Source organism: Camarhynchus parvulus, chromosome 7 (genome assembly GCF_901933205.1).
Source record: "Camarhynchus parvulus chromosome 7, STF_HiC, whole genome shotgun sequence".
Classification (NCBI taxonomy): Eukaryota; Metazoa; Chordata; class Aves; order Passeriformes; family Thraupidae; genus Camarhynchus; species Camarhynchus parvulus.
This window is the reverse complement of record NC_044577.1, coordinates 10,221,702-10,248,383: the sequence shown is the minus strand read 5'-3', so window position 1 is coordinate 10,248,383 and position 26,682 is coordinate 10,221,702. Positions and strand designations below refer to the sequence as shown.

General features: G+C 40.7%; 1 protein-coding gene across 2 annotated transcripts in view; it reads right to left on the bottom strand.

Moving 5' to 3' along the window:
* PLCL1 (phospholipase C like 1 (inactive)) overlaps window positions 1–24,662 on the bottom strand; it is a 178,828-nt gene extending 154,166 nt beyond the window's left edge. The window contains exon 1 of one of the 2 annotated variants that reach the window (XM_030952894.1): window positions 24,163–24,662. In XM_030952894.1, coding sequence (XP_030808754.1) covers window positions 24,163–24,423 — 261 coding nt within the window. In that variant the 5' untranslated portion in view covers window positions 24,424–24,662. Of the gene's footprint in view, window positions 1–23,099; window positions 23,156–24,162 lie in introns of those variants that run through there. The other variant, XM_030952895.1, reaches the window with a different exon arrangement.
* Between the last annotated feature and the right edge of the window lie 2,020 nt (window positions 24,663–26,682).

The following is a 26,682-nucleotide window of genomic DNA, read 5'->3' as shown; positions in this document are numbered from 1 at the left end:
AAATGGTGAATAAATATTAAAAAATTGATTGCAGACTTAAAGCTTCAATAACTGCAAAAACTGTTAACCCTCTTATATTTACACTGTTAAAAACAGTGTGTCTCTTGGTGCCTATCCAAATGCTGCTGCAGAAGTGGTGTGTTTGAAAATGTACACCAAGCAGACAAAGTTACTCATTATCAATACCATGGTCAGTCCTTCTTGTTCTAGATCAAGTATGTACTGGGGCAGAAGCAGTACTGCATTAGGAGAGCTGCAGGATCCCCTCCTGAACTGCAAAGTCCAGCAACAGGAACAGGAGGTGACAAAAACTGCATGAGCCAAGTCCAGGATTTTTCTTACCTGCACACACAGCTCTCTTTGGGGACTGTTCGGCTTCACTGACTTTTCTTTCAGAGCACTACAGACCGAGTTGGAGGGCCACAGAAAGAAAAGCCACCATTTTTTTCACTTACAGGATGTTTTCCTCCCTGTCTATCAAGAGACAAGACTGATTCTCTTCTCTGCTGGTAAGGCTGGAGAACAACCTGAGGAACAGAACTACTAGGATTAACTGGGTATTCCAGAATCAAGAGTTTTATGGGCATTCCTCCCTAGCTGTGCAACTTATGTGAAACCTTGAGTTTCACATATGAACTAAAAACTCTGGCACTTTTTAGGAGGTCTTTCCCTGATAGCGCTGAACCATGAGTCTTACAAATGAATCAGTTTACACCAACAATGCTCACAAATGGTGAGGGATCTCCAAATCCTGTTTGCTGACAGCTGCTGCTAAACTCTAGTTCATAATTATCCCACTATTATACTTTAATAATTTATGCTGATTAAAATAATTTCCTCCAAGTATTTGCAACATCCCTATTAGCAGTGCATCCGTTATGGTGGTTCCCCATTCAGGTTTCCACATCCATACCAGTCAACGACCTCAAAAATTGCAGGTCAAGGATCAGCTGAAGCATAAACCCAGATACAACTTCTGTATGTGATGAACCCCCTGATTTGAGACTGAAAAATATTCTGCTTTGTGAAAACATTGCCATCTGCCTAGCACTCCATTTCCTTATGAGCTGCAAAACTGCTCCTCTGCAGTACTTCATCCTTTTTGTCCTGTTTGTATAAATATTGGACAAAGACAGTTAACAGCACTTGGTATGGAGAGAAGTCAAATAGTTCAGTCCCCAAATAGATTTTCTATCATTCAAATTCTACCTTGCTGCTTATTCCTATAAGCTTATTCACAAAATCAAGTTATTGCCCCCAGAACCACAAACTTTTACCACAACTGACCCTGAATTTTTCAAAAGCAATACTAAATTGTGAGCTTAACAGTTGTCTGCAAGCTCCAGGGTACACAGTGAAACCAATTTAGAAGGTTTTTTCTTAAGACCAAAGTAACTTTGCATAAGCCTAAATTTCCTTCCCAAGCCACTTAAGGCCATTTAGGACACTGGGAAACAGCTAAGACAGAAGCAATCATTCAATTTATTTTTATTTGTAAAGAAAAAGTTACTTCTATCTGTTAAAAAAAAACTTGTTGAAAGTTTAAGGATGACACATACCCCTACACAAGTCCCACCCCCAAGTGACACTCAACATGTTTTGCTTGTCTTTTTGTTCAGCAGAAGAGTGAGAAGTCCAAGTACACCTTGTAGCTGGGCAAAAGGTACTTGTGCACTCTGTGTACCCAGAGTGCCAGTAAACCCTAATTATTGACCTTGCTGATGCAGTCTGGGCTCTTCACACTCATTCAGTCCCTTCCGAGGCACTGGACTTAATGTGTGAAGAGTCATAAGCAGATGATCTGCTACACGTGGGCTCACAACAGACATGTTCCAAGCAAAGTCTTGACCCACATCATGTCAAAGACACTTTCAGATCACACAACATTTCACATTTTTAGTTCCTGCTAAATCCCTCGTTCATGTTGATATCAGAAAAGGGATACACAAATGCAACTGCTGGTTTTTAAATCTATACACAGTGAGTATTACATGAATATCTGTGTCAGGCAAATCAGTCTCACATTCTTTTCTGACTTATTGCACATCTCAAATAGTCATCACATCTTTAAGAACAGCTTTAATGCTGAGCATGAGTTACATGAAGCTAAATTTACATAGTTTTGGGGTTTATCATGACAGTATTAACTCACTCAAATCAGTTTGGACTAGAGCATGTAATTCACTTTTTAACTCTAGAAAAACAGGCCAACTAAATTCAAGATTAAGATTATAAAGTGGTGATAAAACGTATATATTTTTATACTTTACATGGTATTTTCTGAACATACTTGTCCACACACAATGACTTTTTTCAGCAATTAAGAAAACTGCCAACTCAGAAAATGAGTGTCAGAAAGAGAGGTCTAAGAAGAACCAGAATCATGTAGGTTGGAAAAGACCATCAAGTCAAACTGTAATAACACATGGGCATTACAACACAAATGTTTATGCTTGTTTCATAAATTTAGCATTCTCAATGTGGACAAACAGAAAACCTTACTCCACCTCTGCTTTCTTCCTGCTCCTGAAAGGAGCTGCACACAAAGCTGGGGGTCCTTTTACTCCTTGCCTATATATACAAAGGCTTTAGATCACAGGGAACATCCTAGGGATCAGCAACAAAGCAATTTTACTAAATCTATAAATTTATCTGTTGCTCATGGCAAACATCAGAGCTGATTTTACTTGCTTCTAGAAATAGTAAGTGACACAAGATTTGACAAAGATTATGTATTCAAACCAGGATTTTTGCACACATTAACAGAAGATGCAGCACTCAAGAATGATATTTGTATTCAAATGTTGAATGTGAAGACTGCAAAGATGTATCTACTTCAGACATTCACCAGGACATGGAGAAGATTCTTCTTTTAACATTAACCATCACTGGTGAGCCACAGGCTTACCAGGGGTTTCTTATCCAACATTAGAATTGTCAGTAAAACTGCCCAAAGACACTTGAGAGGTAAGCAACCTAGAGATTAATATTTAGTGTGTATGTGGGCAAATTGTTTCAAAGCCCTGTCTTAGTCTTATTTTTAAAAACGCCTCCATTATTATCTCTGAAGTCCCATCCACAAGTGTGCAGTGGATTAAAAAAGGCAGTATCTGGCTTAGTCTACTTTCGTAGTGATTTACATCACAAATTCGGTGGGACATCGTCTGGTTGACGCAGAGGGCAAAGAACAGAGCCAGGCATACATAAGTGGTGCTTTGCAAGTCCATTGCCATGATTAAAATGAATAATCCAAGAGATAAGCCTCTCATTTCTCCAAGTACTCTAGTCCATACAGCATCACTGTGCAGCACAACATACTAAGCTTCCATTTAAATCACACAAATTGCTGGGGTAGGAATAAAAATACTTATGAATTACGTTAGTATTTATACTAACACCTCTGTCTTGGTGACCATGTTTTCTTCCTCACCTATCTCTGATGCACAGCTATTAACAAATTCTGAACCTGAATTTTTCAGCAGAGCAGTATCATTTAGGAGAATTGTATCATCTCTTTTTCTAACACAGTTCTCACCTCAAAAAGGTTTGCCTAGTCCAAATTTACCTCTGAAATTTACTTTTATAGAAACTTATGTAAGAGTAACACAATTTAATAGCCCAAGCTTAGTTTTCGTTCCAAGGGTAGGCACTGCTACTACAGTAGGTCCTACAGTCATCTGCCAAAGCAATGAGGACTTTGCTACCCTGGACTATTTTGTTTCACACCTTTGTAAAGCTGTCAGCTTTATCATTGTGGAGAGGCTGCTGAGGAGACCAGAAGTCAATCAGAAACATATCACAATGAGTACATGCACCAGTTTAGCAGCAAGGCTTCCTGAAGTTGCTTCAGCTCAGCAGCAGTTATCTCTCACTGATGCCAGAAAAACTTAGCCTTTAAACATAATCTCTAATCCATCTTGATCAACATACATAAACATTTTGTAAAAACATTTTCAAAAGGTCTAACTAATCATTTAAAGATCTTCCTTGGATTAACAGCCAAAACCCAAGGTTTTGCTAAATAAGAACATATTAATACAAAAAAAAAAAAGCCGCAAGTATTTAATTTACAACCAAGCCTGCAGTTCTCTGCTTCCTACTTTCACAACAAAATTGAAAAAATGAAGACAGGAAGAGGAAATAATAATTCATCCATCGGCTTTGAAACCTTCCTAGGCCTTGGAATAATCACCAAGACAGTATTTAGAGGAAGGTCCCATGCAGCACAAGAAAAGTTGGCCTCGTCCACCTCTCTCAAATCAGAACTAAAAAAAGGAAGTAATCAGTTTCCATTTATAATAACAAGACAATCCAAGAAATAAAACATTTTCTTCATGTTTTCACTTAACTGGATCTTTGAAATATCTCAATATGAAATAATAAGCTAAAACACATCTTCCCCTAATCATAACACTGTAAGAGCTATATTACATCTAAATTAATTGCATCTAGACCTATTTTGATCCAATAGTTTCTAGAGACAAAAAATTACAGGTAAACCAACCCAAGGGAGGGTGCTTGTTCTAAACCATCACATTCTGTTAATTTAATGGTCATGTTAGTGAATTAGTTTATCATGCTGCTTTAATGTCAAAACTACATTTGACATCCAAAATTTTGTATCTCCCAGGGAAAAAAAAGGAAAGCATGTTAGCTTCCTTTATTTGGAACTGAAAGACTGTCATAACATGCTCTGCAGAAATGTTGCTTAACAAAGATGAAATAAAAATATTTACAGATTCAACTATTACAAGGCTTGCATCATCAACAAAATAGCTATCATAAAACAAAGCATCTGGAGGAACAGTGAGCAAAAGGACACTTCAGTACATGAACTCCATGGCAAGGCCAAACACAGCAACTCCAGTGAGGAGAAAATCAAGGCAGTTGGGATGGTCATTATAAACCACTGCAAAATAAACTAACATGAGAAAGATAAGAAATGACACTTCTGAACAAACATCCTCTGAAAATTAGAGGCAAAATAATGTTCTATATGCCTTGTCCCATATCCCCTCAGCTGCACAGCAACACCCTCAGCCTCTGCAGCCTTCTTTGCTTCCTACTGCAATTCCCCACCTGTGAGAGCCTGAGGTTGCTCCTCACATACCCCTAATTCCCTAGCACACCCGCCTGACTGAGCAGGGCTGCCAGTCCCACGGCAGGGGCAGAGCACCAACTGAGCTCCCTAGACAGGCTCCACACCCAACAGGGAGCTGCAGGGACTCTGCCAGAAGTTACAAATTCCACCTCCCTGACAGCAAGTTCAAAAGGATGGTTACAACCAGCATTAGCAACTGGACCTTGGCAAGAAAATACTGCTTGGAATATTTTGCAATATACATCTTGCGGAGCTTTTCCTCACACAAACTAAGTATGGTATTTAGAAACAAGAAAACAGTTCCTCCAGAAAATACATCCCATAGATTACCCAAATAGTTGTAATAGCCTCTTTAAAAAAAAATTTAAAAATCAGTTGGTTACCAGAAATTGCAGATAGGACCTGAGAATTTCATTGCCCTAATTAACGTTCTGGTGGCAAAAATTAGTAATAGGAAGTTAGTTATGAAAACATTTTCATAAGAAACACCATAGTTACACCTCTGCCACTCAAATCAAAATAACAGTTCAAACAGTTTTTTATATGCTCTAAAGCTCATAGCTCCACCATTTGCTTCTTCAAAGGAAGAAAGAACTGAGAACTCTATTTATATGTTAACTAGTTTTGTGTCTTACTAGAATAGTCTTGGAGGGGCTTTTCTGTGGAGGAGGTTGTTTTAGCTCATACTTCTCTGTCTTTGGAAAGAAATATTAGAGCTTTTATATGCAAAAACATTCCGAAGAACAAGCATCAGGAAGAAATTAAACCAGACTCAATTGCAGAATTTTCAATTGTCACTAATACCCACACTAAACTATACCTTCTAGACCTGGCTACAGTAATGCAGATTCTTCTAAGTGCTTTTCATATACTTCGCCATTACACCTTTTAATGAACTGATTTTTCAATAAGATCTCATTTAGATTTGATAACCCACTAAAATAAAAGTTTTCCTGTTGAGCAGACCCTCTCATGGATAAAAGGATCTCTGAAGAATAAACAGGTTACCTGTCCAGAATCTGCATATTCTGGCTATATATATCTATATATATATATATATATTTATGTCCAATACATAACATGCAGTATCCAGAATAACAGCTATTTGGTGCCTAACACCAAGAATATTTCTCCTGGTGGTGTCTCTTATGGGAGAAGGAGGTGTCACCACCCTGAAAGTCTAAAAGTTTTGAGAAAGCAATCCACCCTTTCTATAGTAACACATATGTCAAAGTATTTTGCAAAAGCAGCAGAAGTACATATTTTGTAGTCAGCAAATTTCAGTTCACATGGTTGTAACCTTATCAAGTAAGGTATTTTTGAAAAACAAAGCAGAACTACACAGATTTTAAGTAAAATAATAACTGCTGACTTCTGGTAACAGCAGCCTCCAGTTTTGCTTGCCTACAGAAGCAATCATTCTAAAATCCCTTTCAGTTTGTATCCAAAATAAACATCTTAGGAAAGTTTATTTCCCCTCCTAAAAACTGCAGGTTGAGATTATTTTATCCTTCCTCAAAAACATGTTTAAAGTAACTTATTATGCTGTTCCATCACTTCAGCTCTTGCCGTTGTTTCCTATGAAACTGATTGGCATAATACTATTTGCATCCTTCAGGTATTTTTCTTTATCCACTGAAGTATAGATAATTTCATTCTGAAAATATTTTCAAGGTAGTGTTTTTCTTCATAGTAAAAACTTATAATTTATAGGACCCATAGAATATAATAACGTTTGGGGGCTTCTTTCCAAAATAATGGAGTTTTAACAGTGCTGGCAAATTCCAAAGGCCATATAGGAAGACAACTGAATTAATCTTTGAGACAACTCTACAGGGCAGAGCAGGAAAGAATGAACTATCAGGCAGTTCTGATTCCCTACATGGCAGCAGGAGGTCTTGATTTCAGGAACTGGCAATCAAGGATTTGTTCTCTGACTGAAGGATTCCCAAATAGCCAAGAAATTTAGTTTATAGCAACACCTCTGTCAAGGGTTATTTATGACCTGCCTGAATTACCACACCACCAAAGCAGTTCCAGGAGGGGAGAACAAGTCCAAAAGGAAAGTATCCAACCCAGTGAGAACAGACTCCAAGAGAGCAATCAAATACCACAGTGAAATTGCCTCAAGCATTGAAAAATTCAGAAAAAATGATGGAGAACAATGAAGCCAAGAGAGTGTCATTATTACACTGAAAAGAAAAATTCTGGGGCTAAAGAGACTCCATCAGTCTGCAAAAATATGAAGCCTAAATAGCTCCAGGACACATTCCAGCAAAAGGTGAATGCTGAATAGTACGTAGGATCAGCCTCCAAGAATCTTCAGCTTTTCATGTTGCTTGGGAGAGTAATGTACACAACCTCCACCCTTCTATGCAAAAAGGAAGAACCACTTGCAGAAAGAGAACAAGACAAATACGCTAAGATTTAAAGCCAGCTGCTGCAGGAAGAGTACCTAACAACTTGTCACACAAAGCAGTACATGTCATATTTGAGTCAAAGGGGTCTACTTCAGTAAAAGCTGTTCCAAAGGAAACCCTGATTTCCTCACCTACAGCTGTGGCCAGCAGGGACACTGGCTGTGCAGGCTGGGGCTGCAGCCAAAAGCCCAGCACCAGAGACACTGTGTCCTCTTTAACCTCACTGACAGCAAATGCAAAAGAGGTATCTGACATCCTCAAAGCCCAGTGAAGAAGAAAATAAATTAATTTATGTTCTCATATAGTGGTTTAAAAGTTTCATTCTTCTACAGAATGATCATAAAGACTCCTCGCATATTCAGTAAAATAATCTCTTTGCTGTTAGACATACTGCTTTTGGGGAAGAAGCTTATTTAAAAAAGCAAACAACCTTTTATTGTGCTGCATAGTGTCCTTAGGGAGTTTCTGCCTTTCTTTCTCTTACCATCTAATCTTAAAGACACATGAAGGATGGGTTTTCATCTCTGAAACTATAACACATGAACTAAAGACTCACCACTATGTTATCATGGCAACAAAAATAAAAACTTTCAACACTACTGGAGGTAAAAGAAATAAACACAGTAACTCCTACATGATCCATAGTTTTCAAGCAAAAACTATCTAGCTTATTCCATGTTCTGAAGTCATGGGACACTGGAAGGGTCTCACTTTTGTTAAATACAGCAGAAGTTTTTAAAAGCATGATAAAAAAAACCCCAGAACTCACTGAGATTCAACAAGTCTGCTGACAATATGATATTGCCATTCTTAGTAGTCCAGTGCTGGCACCATAGTGCAACACTCCTGCAAGTCTTGGCAAACCCTAAAGGCGCTGCAAGGTGATCTTGGGCAGAACCCCAAACACACTGAGAGAACTGGGTCAATACTTAGCTTTGATCTGCTCAGGGACAACACAGATACAACAGTGACAAGATAAATGCATCAAGTCAAAACACGTCTCAGAGTTGAACCCACACTTAACAGGCACAGTGAACTTAATCTTTTTTTTCTGATAATCTGGACTTCTATGTGAAGTTTTTACATCTTTAGTCAAATTGTCTTCCAGTAAAGGCAAGGCCACAGACTAAGATCAAGGAGCAGATTTTGAGTTGACAGTAACATGGTTATGGTGGAGAGTGAGTGGGGGCAAAATAAAAAAATCTGAGCAAATATTCAGAGGTTGAGCGCCATGTCTGCGGCTTTTCCAGACATTTGGAAAACAATGATCACATTGCAAATTGTTTCAAAGCAGAACACATTTAAATCCAACATACAGGGCAAATACCATGATTATGTGGAAAAAATAAAGCAGATATACAGTTTTTAACCTGACAATGTAATTAATGATCTTCACCATTAACTGATGACTGTTTGCTTTGCAGTAAAATAAAATGTTCTATTTTTAAGTGGCAAGATAAGATTGGGGAAAAAAAAAAACAGGAAAGAGCAAAGGTATTTGGCCATAAAATGAGGTAAAGCAGCTATTTAAAAATGGCAAGCAGCCTCTGGCAAAGGCTAGAATTACTTACCCAAGGCCACATTAGGTTTCACTGCAAGCATTCTGCACCCCTCCCTGCTCTACACATCCAGCCTATTCCCCCAAGCTGTCAGACACATTCAGACATGCAAGGCTCCTGTGTTCCCGACTTTTAACACCAGGCACTGGCTTCACAGGACAGATAAAATAAGGCTAGCCAGGATGAAGCTTTCACACATGATCTATTCTTGCTTACAGAAAAAAAATTACAGGAAAAATGTTATAAAAAAAATTCAACTGGGTTCATGAGACATTTCCCCTCCTTTGCTGCCCCAGTCCAAGGGAAGGATTTTGTAGGTCCACCACAAGCCTTTGTTGTCTGTATGAATACATCCTTCTATACTATCCTGTATCTCCCTGTATTCTGCCAGTAATAGATACTCCAACAGCATCCTGAATATCCCTGTGTTTTGGCCCTATGCATACAGTAACTAACACAAGCAACAATTTCTCCAGCAGATTATTTATACAGGATTACATGGGAAAGGTCCTTCCACCAACATTTTTCAAGCTCTGCTTTCTCTTTTGGCCAAACAGTCCTCCCCCTGAAAGTAACCATTTCACAACACAGAACATACTTTGAAGTGAGCAGGAGCATGGAATTATTTCCTGAGCTGTTCTCTTCCAAGTCTCTGAATGCTCCTATGTGCAGTTACTTGGCAGTTAAACTTTTCTTCTTGCTTTTCACAACTCTCAGTACAAGGTACAGTGGTGTCCTCAGGGAAGAAGGCACTCAGACAGATTTGTAAAACCAACTACAAATCCATTATCGTAATGACTCAATTAATTAGGCATGGCTGGAAGTGACCTGCTGGGAGAGACAGTGCTAAACTTCTCCTATAGTATATAAACTACCAAGAAACAAACCCTAGAGCAGTCAACAGCAAAGGAAGCATTAATCATTATTATCACTGGAAACACCATGAAGCTTATCTTGAAAGTTAAAGAAACACTTGAGAAAAGCAGCAATTCTCCCTGATGCATTGCCTGGATTATTTCACTGCTATTGAGCGCTAAATCATCACAGAAAAGAGAGAAGCCTGGCATTCTCTGGTTCTTAGTGGCTCATCTGACACCATTAGAAGCCCATTTAACAGCTGTTATGGGTCCAGCCATCTCAGGTCTTTCCAGAAAGATGCTAAATACCTCCCTGATGTCTTGAGTCCAATGCTCCTGAAGTTAGCCTCCCCAGCCTTTTTTTAAGGGGATTTAAAATTATAATTGCAATTGAACTGCCACAACCCATTCATCCAAGCATGACAGTTGTCCCAAAAGCCTTCCTGATGTAGTAAAATCTTTTATACAGCAACCAAAACACATATCATATATGCAATGGTAAAACAGTAAAAACAAAAAAGTTAAATTAAGAAAACAAAACAAAACCCACAACCAACTAAAACAAACAAATGAAGAAAAAAAAAAGCACCAAACCAAATGGCAAACAAAACCCATTGTATTTTCAAAAACATGAAAGAGGGAGGAAATCGTCAAGTTTTGTACCTCAGCAAAATCTGGTGTAGAGATTAATGGGTAGCCAAGCCACCTGAGAAGCAACTGATGATATCAGGTTACACAGACATGCAGCATGTTTGCATCCCTTCTACAACATTACTCTTTCATATAATTTAACTTCATATTTGCATTCACCCATTAATTACTTTATTGGAGCATAATAAACCCAAAGGAGCAATACAAGGTTATACCCAAACGCTCCCCATGGATTCAGATATCAGCTCCTAATTACACACATACAAAATTCATGAAGAGAAAATGCATTTTGAACAACTACTACAATACAGGTAGGCGTGACAACCAGCCCCCCAAAAAACCCAACCCAAAACCAAACACAAACAACAAAGAAAAACCACCACACAAACTATTTTATTAATTCAACTGTCTAGCTGACCTTTTGCATATACAGCCAGGAAGATCAAAGAAGAATTTGCCCTGCCCAAACTGCAAGTAGCTGTGGGGGGATAGAATCCATTTGTTGCCAACTTATTGCAAAAGTTCCATACCTTCTTGGTGATTTCTCACGGGCATCTCCTCACAGCACTGACTCCACAGCACAGCCAACCAACTCCAGCAGCTCTCCTCACCCAGCTACCCCACTCTTTTATAGCACTCATCCTTATTAGACACAGCTGTGGCCTGTTAAGGGCAGGGCTGCTCCTAATCTTTGGTGATTAGTACAGCTGCAACTCCTCAGGGGTGAGATTACCATCTGCACTATCTTTATTTTCTTACATCCTATCACCCCACCAGTAACTGCTGTTTTTCTGCTGGGGGCATTCATTGGTCCTACCCTGAAAGATGGCATTCATTTCTAATTCCCACTATCCAGCACTCACAAAGGTAACACTTACTTGGGATGCCAGGCTCTTTGTCAAAGGCTCCCAATTAGTCTTTTCTACCTAAGAACCATACAGATCAAATCCTACTTTGATGTAGCAGGCCAGAAGAACAGATACAACCTCTGGCCTGCAACACCTCTGTCCAAGCAATTCTGTTGGCAGGAGGAGTGCTCTGTTTCTCAGTCTGCCACAGCAGCACGAGTCAGTCTGCACCTCTCTTCCTCCTACAGCAGCTTTTTGCAGAAAACACCAGCTCAGGCTGTAGGTAAGCACACCAGTTTTGCAGCACACACATCAGTCCATGGATGCAGTGTTTGGTCTTCTTCATTCTCTGGTTGTTCTCATTCTTATTTTCATCTCCATCTTACAAGAAAGGGGCCAGTGGCCTTTGTCCACAAAGAATCTTGTTTTAATTAAGACCTAATGTAAATCACTGTATAGGCACTCTAGTACCAGATTTAGTTTCAGCTACCTCCCGATGACCACCAGTTCTAAACTTGAGACTTGTCCATATACAATTTTTTTTAAAACCTTTCAAATAAACAATTCCAAGTTGTATTTACATTATACCAAAAAGAGCAGGAGATGGAAACAAATATTTCCAATACATGCAAGTAATTTAGCAGTGTAAACCATACTTGACTTTCTTATTCATATACTTCTGCTGCAATACTTAATTTAAATGGCCTCTTCTTCCTTTTGAAAAGAAGCTGTATCTCCCAATAACTACCACATTCAGTTCTTGGATTCATGCAAAGAAAAAACACCATAATTTCCCACTGCCAAAAAGATGCAATAATGCAAAATTTTGTGCATAAAAAGTCAATTCAACATGTTCTGTGAATTTCTATCATGTAAAGTATATACAATACTTATATACATAGATGAAAGAGAAGATAATAAACTGAGCAAGTGGGAACTATGTTCTTTAGAACATACACATATCCAGACACAAACACTTCAGTGTTTTCCTTGAGTAGTATTTGGAGAACTGCGCAATATGTGCTCCTGGCTGCAATATGCCACAACACAAGCTAGAGACATTCTGCGATCCTTGAGTAGGTGTACAGATAAATAAACAAACGAAATGGTATTTCAAATGAAATATAAAGTTCCAGATTATACCCCACCAATGGTGGATTTCAGCAGGGTCCTATCTTTTGCCTCACAACTGCTCAAAGCAGACAGAAAATGCTGCAACCTTCTTAGGCTAGAAAGCTGATATTTCTTCTCCTGTGAACAGAACACTGTGCCCACACTGTTCCTTTCAAATTCTCAAATTTCTAAAAACTATGCCAAATGCACTTGCAGTAGGATATAGCTAGCTGTTTATTCAAGCTGAGAGCTGTGTATCATTGGAGAAGTTAAAAGCTTGTCTGAAGTGAGATACAGTTTCCTCTTTGCAGATCAGGGCTGTGTGGAAGCCAGGAACCAGCTTTACACCAATTTTCTTAAGTAAGCTATGAAAAATGTGTGGTCCTCCATACTGGGTAGGCAAGGTACCGCTGTACAGGATAAGAGTGTACTCTTAAGCTCCAGGGTTTTTTATTTATCAGGATTTAAGTCTTGATAATTTCAAAGGGAACAGAATTGATCTCTTCCCCAGACATCACAGGCACTGCCACAAGCAGGTACAAGGTGCAGCTTCCCAACATCTCAGCTCTGTGCTCTGCCTTGCCCTGTTTAACATGCTCCCTGTCCCTCAGACTCATCTCTTCTTGGTAAACGGGATCATCCATCCAGCCCCAGCTCACACCTAAACATGATACTGGCCATTAGCCCTCAGAAAGGTGAGCTCTTTGGGCAAAGTCACAAGATTTTATCACAAGTGCTTGTATGTCAGCATTTCACAGCACATGGGGACATCGTTACAGGCTTTACGCTGGTCAATGCAAATGAGGACGTTAACCTCATCTCATTAAACCAACCTTTTTTCCTATCACTTAAGCTTTACCTGCTCCCCACACCCATGCCCCTTCCCAGCAGAGCTGCTGAGCCTAGGCAAAGCACGATGCTTAACTCGCTCGCATTTCACTCTCCCAAGCCAAACAATTTACTTATCCTTCCCCATCTACTGCTGCAGCCCAGCTACTTCTGCAGGAAAATACTACGGTCCTTGGACTGATCTATGTAATCTATGCTCAGCATGAGAATGTAAAATAATTTAAGTATTTATGATGGTTAAAATTAAAAAAAAAAAAAAGTCTTCAAAATTGGAAGGTACTGCTGCAGGAAATGCTCCTCTGGCAACCAAGGGTACCAGGAGAAAGTTCTGAAGGCCACAAAGAGGTTCCAATTTGATCTCAAGATCAAACAGAGATTTGGATCAGTCCATTGAAATCACTCACTTCTAAGCACTAACCCTGTCCATCAAAGTATGAGAGTACCTCCCTTTCATCCATAAGGATGTAGGAAAAAGAAGTATTGAATATGAACAGAATTGTTAACCTGCATCCAGCACACAGATGCCGCAGCAGCACTGCCAAACAAACAAATGTATTTGCTGTGAGCTGTCATCTATTTTTTTTCTCAGTTCTAATAAAAACTTGGTCTTTTTTGTGCTTCTAATAAGAACAACTTATCTAGAAATAATCCCCCAAAATTCATTCTTCAGCACTATTAGTGCTGATATTTAAAGTCGTACAATTTTGCCAAACAAACCTTGCCTAGCTCAAAGTAGAATCAGCATAACATAATTAACCACATTTTGAGAGTCTGAAAAAGAAAATTGTGAGGTAAAATAACAGGGTTTAGTGATTGGCTATTTGTGTTCAATCCAATCCCTCCTCCGCTGATGGCAATGGGAAAATTGCCACTGATTTCAGACTGCAGAAACTGTGTTTATACTGAAAATCTGCATTGCTTTAGGGAGCAACTGCCACTGTGAATCATAACACTGAGGAAGAAATTCACAAGCTACGTGAATGCCATAACTTACATTTCCAAATCATACACAAATACAACCGATTTTACATAACACTAGAAGACAAGCCTTCCTTCAGGATACATCCATGTGTATGTCCCAGGACAAACCCGTCCTTACCCCCGTGCCAAGGCTTGGGTGTCACTCACAGAGCAAGGCTGGCTCCAGTAAATGAAGGCTCCATTCCAAGTAAAGGCTGTGCTGCTTCCAGGCAGTCTAGGGGACAGGGCTCCATCTACCACTGAACACAAAATGTTTGCAGAGTTCTTTTTTCTTATGTTGCATGAATTCCAACATCTATTTCTTAGCCAGTGCTCAGAGAATTTTTTATGACAGTATTTACATGAGGTAGCCTGGAGGTGTGTCACACTCCAATGGAATATAGTACTTTTATTAAACTATTACATTTGCTAAATAAATGCAATAACCTCCTACACAATCTCATTCAGAAAAAGAGGAAGGATCTTACAGTAATCCATTCACAGTGCTTTCTCCTGACAGCTCTTGCTCAAAGAGTTCAGTAGTCCCTCTAGGCAAGCAAATGCAACTTCTAATCAGATATTCATGGAAGTTGTTATAAAATCAAATTAGAAAAACAACAACAAAAAAAAATTCACATGGGCCTTCCAAGCAAAACTAGAGCTTATAAAAAAATTAAATGCAAGAACCCAGAACTCATTTATGGTAAGTGTTGCCCATAATGTATTTTGTGTCCTAAGAGAAAAATTAACATTAAGTAAAAATTATTCTTCTCCTTCTTCTATGCAAGTAGGCTAAAACTGACAGAATCACCAAGATCATCTATTTTCTCAAAAAATCATCCCAACAATGAAAACAAAACTAAAACAACACAGTGGTATTAAAGTTCAGTGGTAAGCTTGCCTAAATGCTACAGGGGTATGGAAAGCTTAATAGGTGATGCCCAAACAGGCAGCAATCTTCACTTAAGAAGAGAGAGGCAAGAAATATTCACCACCAAGCTGACAAGAGCAGGACCAAGGCAGCCCTCAATCATCCTCCCATTGCTCTCTCAACCAGGGCTGCCATAAATGTTTGTGGTATAAAAACCCTCTGGCTTCTGGCAGCCACCTTGCGCTCTTTTCCAGGTTCCCCAAAGCTGACATCATTCAGCAGCCAGTCCCCTGAAACACCTACACACCTCTAGCACAGCACATGCCCAAAAGACCACAAAACCAGAGCAACCCAGCTCAGGCAACAACCTGCGATTGTCCTGTGTGACTCTCCCTACACAGGAGCTCAGAGCTGCATCTGCAAATGAGATGCCCATGGCTGCGCTCAAAATTCTTCCTCAAATCCTGGTCCTCCACCTCACCCCTGTCCTGCTTGTGCACCCTTGGCTGACTCCTGACTCCAGTGCCCACTCTGCCAGCCAGGCTCCCTGGTTTTATTTCAGCCTTGCCTGCTCCCCGTGACAGCCGTGCTCTCAGCAGCACTCTGATTACATATAATCCAATTTTCTGAATTTCACTTGAGCTTCTAGACATGCTCTCACCCTGCTCTGGCCTGTGGCTTTTCTGGTGTACTCAAGCACTAGCACCTGACTCCTGATCAAGGAGTTTTACCTCTTATTGCTATTTACTTCCTGCCTTTTTCTTGCAAGCGTGGTGTAGCTGTCATTCTCAGGCAGTCTCCAAAGCACACCTACTCTTCAAAATGCATTGACTGCAGTAGGACCCAATATAACAGAGTTTCTTAAATACATGGCATATTCTTCATCAATACTCCTGGCAGAAGTTTTTGTCTGGCTGCTTGCTCTTCTGGTTTGGTTTTTAAGCAGACACACTCTCCAGAAGATGCATCAACACAAAATGGAAAAAAGTCCACCAATACACACGAAAGCAAGATAGATATTTCCATGAGCAGCAGGCATCTCGTACAACAAGTGCACCCTGCATTTTACTTAAAAAACTCCCTTTTTAGTTGTATTTACCCTCCAAACTACCTGAAAGAGTGAAATAGCATTAAAACTTTTCATAGCCTACAAGCAAAACAAATTAATAATCCATCAAACCCATCTAATGAATTAAAAGCACCCTGTGATTTTAGCACAATACAGGTAATTAGGTCCAAATGACTCTGGGAGAATCACCATTCAACATTAGCTTAACAGACTTTGGGTCCATAAAATAATAAATGCTGAGCACTGCATTTTACCTGATTCTAGACTTATTTGAAAGGTATGCAATTGAGCAGCCAGCTTCATACTGAATAGATTTCCAACTGAGGTTCTTACTGCCCATTCAGAAGTTGTATCCCAATTACCAAAATAGGCATCCAATGAACAATGATGATTTGAGTCCTAATTACCAACCACTCTACATTTTCTATAGCCATTTACACCCACACAAATCAATGTATGACAACTTTGAAGTACTCAAACACATTTCCACTGTGAACAAATCTCTGAATAAAGAACTGGGCAGCAAACACATGCTCCTTTTACCCCTTCAAAGAGTACCAAAGCAGCATAACATAGGTCAACCTGAAGGACAACCAGGATCCAGCAGGATGGAGAGCTTCTGGAGAAAATTCAATAGGACTGTAATGAATGTTTTCTGTAGCTATTTCAGCTGGGATTACCTAAAACATGGTGTGTCAGTACTCCCCTGAGCAGGCCACTCAGGAGGAGAAGCCAATCTTCACAGTACATATTTACAGCTAGAATATATTTTTTGTAAAATCCCCTCAGTACAGTAATACTTTGGCGCCAGTTACCTTTTAGACTGAGACACACCTTTAAATAGGCATCCCACAATAACATTACCTGATGCATGCTGCCTCAAATAATAATCACAAGGCTTTCATTGATGTAAGTGGCTCTGGAAGAGGAGGAATATTTTACCTCAGTTTGATTCCAGTACAAAGTCAGAGACTTAATGGTCAGAGACTTTCAACTAAATAAATACACACTAAACAGTGAACCATGACTGAAGATATTCATAATGAAGATATTACAATGATCTCAGCAATTTGAACACATTTCAGGAAGGGGGTTAATAATCACTTAAAACTGCAAACTTTGGACATAAGACTCTTCCAGAAAATAGGATTCTATATAAGTAGATTTCAAACCCCAGAATATTTATGATACAGAAAGATTTAAGAACAAGGCTTTGATTGTAAATACATTTCTAACCTATACAAAGATCTTTATGAGTCTTCAGAACTTGTTAGCATTTAGTAAAGGCATTTAGCCATTTGTGGCATTTATTTTTTTAATCAAGTCTGAGTAGCTCTTGAATTGTCATGCATGTCAAAACCTTCAAGTCACATTAGCTAAAAAAAACAACCTAGAATACATGTGTTATTAAATGTAATATTAATCATCCTTCCTCATATTTTAGAAAAATCACCCAGTATTACCAGAAATTACACCAACCCATCAAATATGTTGATTAAGTTTACAAGAAAGACCAGCTAAATGGTTCACCACAGCAGATATATTATTGGTTCTACAGTAACTGCCTACATTTTCACATCTACTGTAGGGAAGAACAGAAAAAATATATACAATTAACTCAATTAAAACATTTTTGTTACAGATGGCGATGATCTCAGTGGAGCTACAAAATGAGTAAAATATTAGCACGAGAAACAGGATTTGCATCTCCACACAGACATGAAAACTTAATTTTATTAACAGCTGCTTAACATATTTGGAAAGCAATAGAAAGCTTTCCTCCTCTGCCACTGCTCTGTCCACCAGCCCCACTACTTCATCAGAATACTATTTTTAATCATTTGTGTACTTCTGCACAAAAGTCTTTATGCACATAATTTAAAAACAAATCAACCAGTATCACCAACTTCATCTCTTATACCCAACCTTAACAGCTCCTACCTCTTACCTAGAAAACCTATCAAACAACTTCCTGAAAAAACCTGCCAGAACATGTGTTTGCAGACCACTGGACTTGCTGTTATCCTACAGAAAGGTCACCTTTCAGTAATTCCAGTGCAAGACACTCACATCACCTTGACTCCTATGAACTAGTGCAGAAAAATACCCCAAATACAAGGCTTTATCCATCTGTACCCACATGTTCACTGAGATCACTGGTCATGTGTTACATCATGTGCCAAGTAGAACCAAACCAAGAAATATGGACTACTACCAGAATACTTAGCAGACATTTTTGCTATAAACCTCAAAGGAAGCCGTTTGCCCTGGATGTAGGTTGTTTGGGTTTGTTTAAAATTTTTCAAGTAGTAAAGTTTAGACAAGTCAGTGTAAGGGCACCCATTAACTTTTAGGAGACTTTTAGCCAGATGAGCCTTTAGGACAGCTTCCCAAGACCCACATGCCCAAATCTTGCACCTGAATAATTTTATATATAGTGGTTTCCATTGCTATGATAATTACTATTGATAGCTAGACATAAAAAATTCCACAAGACCTAAACCTTTCTCATTACAATGTTACCAACTTAGGCAGAGCTATACTGGATTTACTGATGTTGCTTTAAGAACAAAGAGGAAAGAGATGGAAATTAAACTCCAGTCTGAAATGCCTACTGCCACCCATGAGAATGTGTGCCAGTGACAAACACAACAGGTCAAAGAAAAACTGCCCATCTTCACTGATACTAATTACTGGCTATAACTCATTTGACAAAAGCAGGTCTATAACCAGTGTTTGTTCAATCCAAAATTGCCTTGAATAGATGCTTAAGGAAAAACAGTGGCATACGAAACAGAGGTGCAATGTTATGAAAATATAAACAGCTACACCACAGCAATCCAAAAAATATCTTTAAACCACTTCTCTTCTGTAAAGGTGGCAAACATTATTCTAAATAAGTAAATTAACAAAGAAGATTCTTTAATTTCTAAGGAAATTTTATACTAGCAGTAATAGAAACCAGTTTCCTGGGTCTCTTCACAATTCATTTAAGTTTTTTTAACAAACAGATACTGGGTTAGATAAAGATCAACCTAGGCTGGTATCCCAAGATGAGTACATGCCTGGGGAGACACAAAAGAAGCAAGGAAGTACAAAGTGGTCGATTCTTTGCTGTGGCTTCCCAGAGTTCAAGCACTTGTAGTTTAGGAACTTTCAAAGCCAGATGCTTTTGGTGCATTGTGAAGCTCTCTTCATCAATCTGTCATTTCAAACCTGCTCAAACCCATTTACATGTATGACTGCACAGATTTCTGGGGCTGTAAACTGCATGATTTACTCACACGCTGCATCAGGAAATATTGTCATTTATTTTCAACCAGCTGCAAAAGAACTGCCACTGGCTTTTTCCCCGACATTCTGTGAAAGGAGTGAATATCAGTTGCCTGTTTCCCACAATGTTTGGGAATTGACATACATAAAAGTATCACCCCTCAGTTACCTTTTTCCAGATCTATCTAGTGAATTTCCTATTTTGTAGCAGTCTTTGCATGGCTAGACGTTTCATTCGTGCCCTTCTAAATGCCTTTTTAGGCTCTACCACATTTTTTAATGTAATGTCAACTTACATATTTTCCTTTTTTCCCTCTGGTACATATACATAAAAGAATACATTCATGACAAAATCAGCATTGGACAATGAAGTAGTTTATCAGCTATAATGAATCTTACATAGTCACAGTTAAAGATTATTAAGCAACAAGTGCCTAAATGCAAGCTTACACAACAAAAAGCTATGTAAAAGCTTCTGGAGAAGCATTACAGTCCTGAAAAACTGTCTTGTGAAAACAAACTTTAATAGTTATGTTGCATAGACAGATGTGGTGTGTAAAAATACTTGAATTCTGTCACCACACATCACAACAAACTGAAAAAACTAAGCCTCATTGCTTTCATTGCAGGGTTTTTTTTTAAAGCTGAGAACATCACAAACATAAATACATGTCTTGAAATAAGACAGCTGGCTATCTTGATACACTTCCACTGATTAATTAAAGTGCAAAACCCTAAAGAAAACTTGCAGTTCTTAGGCTAGTAGGGTATTATGAGCAAGGACAACTCAACCGGCTTTTAAAGGAAAAGAAATCTCTACATGAAACAGGCAAATGGCCTTTGGAAGAACTTCAGTGAAAGGACTCACAGCTCTACTGTGACTGAAGTTAAAGTCTGAGTTAAAGAGTCTGCAGCTGCTACTTCAAGTTCATTCCATGGGCACAGTCTGCTGCGTTATCTGCTACAGTATCTTAAAACAAAGATCCAGGAAGAAAACAAACACATGATCCCAAAAGTTTGTCTTGCATGCAAACAAAGTAGAGAGAGATGCCTGATAAGAATTGACAGAAATATTTTGGTAGAAAGCTACAAAGTATTTCAGTAGCATTACATAACAAATTACACAGCCTTCCTACTCATTTATTAAAGTGCTCATACATGGCAATGGCAGAAGGAACATGCCAGAAGGAAAACAACATCCATTTACTCTGTTTAGAGCCCCCCCACAGGAAGGCTTGCAAAACATTACATGCAAAGAAAGCAGAAATCCAGTTCTCCAAGCACTCTCTTCTGCTCTCCTGGCCTAAAACTGGTTCCAGTTATTATTCTATTCGTGAACAACTGGGCCTGGATTATTCACAAGCAACAACAACAAAAAAAAAACCCTACTTGGCAAATCATTTAATCAACGCATACTCCATCTTTAGACTTCCTAGAAAACAGGTCAAGTTCTATGATCTCTTGCCATTTCTCTAGTTTTATCTCCAAGCATTCTTGTCTGCTGATTTCAGGTTCCTCATGGCAAACTCCCTTTCTTGTTCCAGTTCTGTAGTAAGACCACTTACCTCTTCCTTGCATTAGGAAAAAACCCACAAAACCAAAACACAAAACCTAAAAAAAACCAACTAACGCACATTAGTCAAACAACCTAATGCACAAGAACAGCTACAACTATTTCTCATGAATCTTATTTTACATTTACCTCAATCTACAAAGCTGTGAACATCAGCAAAGCAAAATGGGAATAACAATTTTCTGGCTACATGAACACACTTAAGATTATTCAGAAGGGTTCATATTTTACTTGCAATATATGCCAAGTGGATTTTGCTGCAGGAAAGGTTTTTAAAGCAAGTCCCTGTTCAGCCTTTGTACTTCACAGTTATACTGTGGGCGCCAGAACACTCCAATGTAAGCAAGTCTGGCTTCCACTGGAATTGAACTCTCAGATGCTAACCTTGAGACTTGCAGAGTTCCAAAAGACAGCTGGGGAAAAATGCTGTTAGAAATGTACTTTGACCATCTAAATTTACAGAATTTCAACTTTTTTGCTTAACTAAGCAAGACAACTCATGTTTAAAGAACACCTTTAAATAGTTGAGAGATAAATGGGAAAACAGAGCAGGAATGTTCAACTCCTGCAGAGTAAGAGCTTGTCCTTACTGTGCAACTTCCTTTGCTTTCCTAAGTCACATTTTTCAGCAGATAAGATCAGCTTAGAGGAAGCAATGGAATACTATTTTGACTATAGATTTATATGAACATATGGACATTTCGGAGTAAAATAAATATAATAAATCATTAGAAAATTCATTTCCCTGTAAAATATAATGCTTGTGCAGAAATCCTGCATGTTGAAGTCCTAAAAAAAGAAAAAATATGAGTTGGAGGGTTTTATCTTAATTCCAACTAAAATTTGCATTTAACACTTGATGAATATGTCCTAGTACATTAGAAATTCCTGAAAATTCAGACAAATACATTCTTTAATTTCTACCCCAAGCTAATAGTACTTCCTAATATAATGCCAAAGGAAAACTGTGATTCAAAACACTTTTATATACCACTGAGACAACCTTGAGGGAAAAGAAATGCAATGCTCTCTATGAGGTCCCAACATCGTGCCTTAGCGATGCACGGCCTGTGAATTCTCAAGTTCAGACACCTGCTATGAGACACAGCCGTGTTATCTAATTTAATCCATCTATTTAACAACTAAATTTAAGATTAACAATGGTATTTTTCATTCCTCTCCTATCAAAAGACCATTCCAAACCCTTACAGGGCCCAGAGTAACTTTGTAGTTTCCAGACTGGGTCTACACATGAGTCCTTTGCTTTTGTCCAAGAAATCTATTTTCCCCCTCATACAGTATTCAATCCAGAGACCTTACCAGCCCATCCTAGCTGTCCTTCTATGCATCTGCTCCAGTTTGAATGCACCATTCCTAAGCACAGGAAACTGAGTTTAGTCAGTATTTCAGATGAGGCCTTACCAGTTCCCTGTATAAGAACATTAATACGTTCTTACCTCTGTCAGGAATCTTTCTCCTTCTAAACACCATCCTGAGATAGGTCTCAAGGAACTTCCTCCAGTTAGAAGAGCGATCGTTAGCGTTATGTGCTAATGTGCTGATCATTATCAGATGTGCTAAATTATCAATATCAGTTACCAACCAGTAGTGAAAATGCTACTCAGTCATTAACAATTATACATCGTTTATGACATTAAAACACATCTACCCCATGGAACTGGTAGGGTCTGTAAAAACAATTATTCATTTTTAACTGAAATCCAAGATTATGTACTTTCAGTTTTTGAAGCCTTCACACAATTCTAAGAGAAAATATGTCCTTACCAGTACAGTTACAGAACTTTGGTCCTAATTTAGTAAAGCATTTATACATTTATGCAACTTCAGACTGGAAGCATTCCCATGTAAAGACATAGTGGATGTCTTTACAAAACTAAAACCACCCTTAACGCTTTGCTGGACTTAATGGGTTAATAGTTCAACGTGAAACTTACAAAGGACCCTCGAGGCTCTTTTGCATTTAACCACCTCGGTCTCCTCTGAGCGTTTATAGCTTTAAAATGCAAAAAGCAAGTATTTCACGTATCTGTTCTTCCGTTGAATAGACATATTAAGCTGCAAGAGCTAAGCATGCGTCCTGAGCTTCCAGCATTAAGGTAGAGCTCTACCCAGCGCCTTCACACATTTACAGATGAGACTCTTCCGCTGTTCTCCCGATGCCTTCCAAGTGCAAATCACTAACAAGAGGATCACGTGTGACCATATGCTAAATTAAGTTCGCCCAGGAGATTTCATTCATCGGTTCCCCAGAAACTGACGGCTAAGCCTACACACTTGCAAGGAGATGCCATTAAATTCAAAACCACAGAGTTTATTAAAAAAAAAAGAAGCCGGAAAAAAAGAAGAATCAACAGAATCATAAAACCATTTTCCTTACCAGACAATAACAAAGGCGGAGGCTTTAAGGTCACGCCCGACCTGTTAATTTCACATTAAAGGTGCTAAACACCCGGTGCTGCTCCGCAACAACCTGTACTACAGTCCGTCTCCTAACACACCTTCTGTTAATTTGTGACACTGCATATTTTACTGTTCAAGAACTAAGAAAGCCAGCGCTGTAGAAGCTATTTATTCTGCCTTCCAGGTGCTTCATAAATATTAAATAAGAACAGATACGAACTGCTATGCAAAAACTTTACAACTCAGCGGGAAGCTGCCCCATGGGTCACACACGACCCCTCTGAGCGGCGGCGGGAGCAGCACCCCAGCACAGACCTCGGCGAGCCGCTCGCTCCGGGCACGCACCTTGCCCCGGGGCCCCGGGGAGGCGGCGCCGCGGCCCCGCCGTCCTTGCTCGCCGCGGGCAGGGCAGCGACGCTGCGCGGCCGCTTTACCTGCGCGGAGAGTGCGGGCAGCCCGTCCCTGGAGGGGTCCCACCGCCCCTCTGCCCACCCCGGCCCCCTCCCACGGGCAGCGGCGCACCGAAGGGCGGCTTCAGCCTGGGTAACCCGGCGGCGGGACCCGCGCAAACTTCGCGGCGGCGCGGCACAGCCTCACCTTGATGATGCTGCTCCTCCGCGGGGTGGCCTTGGCCGCCTCCAGCAGGCAGGCGTCGGGGTCGGGCGTTGCCGCTGGCCCCAGGCTGCCGCCGGGGAAGCGCTCCGCGGTACCCACGGCCGAAACGCCGCTCCGGCGCTCCCGCCTCCTGCCCCCGGCGTCCAGGGATGCAGCCTCGGGCTCCTCTTCGGCACGGTAAGCGGCGTCGGGAGGAGCACGGCCCGCCGCCGGCTGCTCTCTGCTGCCAGCAGCCTCTGCCATCGCCCCGCCGAGCGGTGTCAACTTCTCCGGGGTGCTGAGAGGGCGGGGGAGTCACACGGACGGAGGAACGGACGGTGTCCCGCGGCGCTCCTCTCACGGCACGGCGGCGGTAGCGCCAACTTTCCCCGGAGGAGCCATGTCGGTCCCCGGGGCGGAGGGTGCCCGCGGGGAACTCCGCGGAGCCAGAGGAGCAGGGCGGGGGACGCGGACAGCGCGCAGGAAGTGCGGCCACAGCCCCGCGCTGTTGTGACAGGAGCCGGGCTTATGTTGACGGACGGCGAGCTCGGCCAATCGGCGGCGCGGCCGCCCCCCGGCGGCGCAGCGGCAGCCAATGGCCCTGGGGAGGGGCGTGCCCGCGGGACGCCTGGACGGGCGGTCAGGGCGGTGCGCGGGGAGCGGCTGGGGCGCTGGAGGAGGACTCGTAACACCTGGTCGCCCCCATCACGACCTTGACGAAGAGGGCCTGTGGAGGACCGTGCTGCCCGTCGAGAGAATTCGTGTGCCGGGGCGGCCGCGGGAATGCTTCCCCGCGCATGTTTTAGGCAGGTTTGGGCTGCCTCTGTGAAAGCAGCTTGTGGAAGGGGTGACTTAGGTCAAATACCCTGCAGTGGTAGCACCGAGTGGAGGCACCGTGGTAGGAACGGGGACGCTGCCAGCGCCGGTTGTGGGGGCTGCGGCTGTAAGGGGCACCTTGAGGCTGCTGACGGCGGGCCGGCAGAGTGGCTGCGAGCCGTCAGACACAGCTCACAAAAGACATAGAAGACTCACGTTGGGATTCCTCCGCCTCTTAAAAACGAGCCAAAAGCGAAGCAGGTTATGCGGGGCTGCTCCGCTCTCGGCCGCCGGCCCCGGGCGGTCCCGCTCCTGCCCTGCCCCTCACAGCCCCGGGCCCGGCGGCGCTGGCAGGGCCGACAGCGCCCCCTGGCGGACGCGGCCCCGCTCGGTGCCGGTGCGGGGATCCAGGGGGAGCCTCCGGGAAAGGGCGGCCTTGGGAAGAGTTCGCGCCAGCGTGGTGCTGTCCCTTGTAATTCTTCAGGGGGTATTTACTTATTATGAGATTATCCACATGGACACGTCAGGAAAGGTGGGGTGGAGTGCAGCAAGGGTGAAAGCTCAGGAAAGAGGTGAGGAAGAGATTATATAGTGAGATGGAAAATAGAACGGGTAGGGCTCCGCACGCTGGTAGTCACTGAGGATGTAAGACTATTCAAAATTACAGTTATCAGCTTTAAAGGCAGTCAGGCTCTATGGGAATATTAATTTGTCCCTGGTTTCTAAAGTAATTCCCTAATGAACATGTTTGGCACCTGTTGGCAGTCACTGACTAAGGAAGAAAATAAAAGAGAACCTCCTTACCTTAACCAGTCATTAGCTACTAGCAAATACCTGGCTACAGGGCATAATTGCTACTTAAAGGATGTGAAATTTATATATGTATATACACACCCAATACATAAATTTAGAATTCCATGTTTAAAAAGGTCTAGAACTTCTGTTAAGGGTATTGAGGCATTTATCATATTCAACACCAAAAAAATGCTAATTGAGGGACAGATCTAGATATCACTGAACTTTTTCATTAGATTCTTTCTAAATTTTATGTTAAAATGTAAAAATAGATATATGCCACCGTTATTTTGCTTTTTTCAGAGAAAAAAGTCACAAAATAAGTAACATTAAAAGAAGATAGAAAATATTCACATTGAAGAAACATTTATGGAGAGAAGAGACTGTAAGAGAATGAAGGATTTAACCCCAGCCTGCATTGTACAAGACAGAGAATATCATACCAAGTGGCTGCAACAAAGAGGGGGGGGGGAAACCCCAAACCAACTAAAAAAACTTATTATTTATCCACAGACTGACTTTAGAAGACTAATTTAAAGACAACTGAGAAGGTAATTACCATGAAGTGTTTTAATAGAGGGAATTATTATTGCTTCATGTAGAAATATGTTGCAGATCTTTCCTGTATGTTGTGAAATCATATTAACTTTAATCATTGGTTTAATTATTTGGGAACAACACAGTGCTGCTGTCATAGCTGAAGTCTGCATCTACCAAAAACTCTGCAGTGTGTTGCACAGACAGATTTATATAACTTATTAAAGAACTTTATCCTTCCTAGGATAAGTTTTACACATTTAATATTAGAGAGAGATTTATGTCAAATGAATTGTCTTCTGACATCAAAGGTTTAAAACCTTTTAATTCTCCCCTTATATCACAATACCTTTGACACCTGAAGTCTTTAACTGG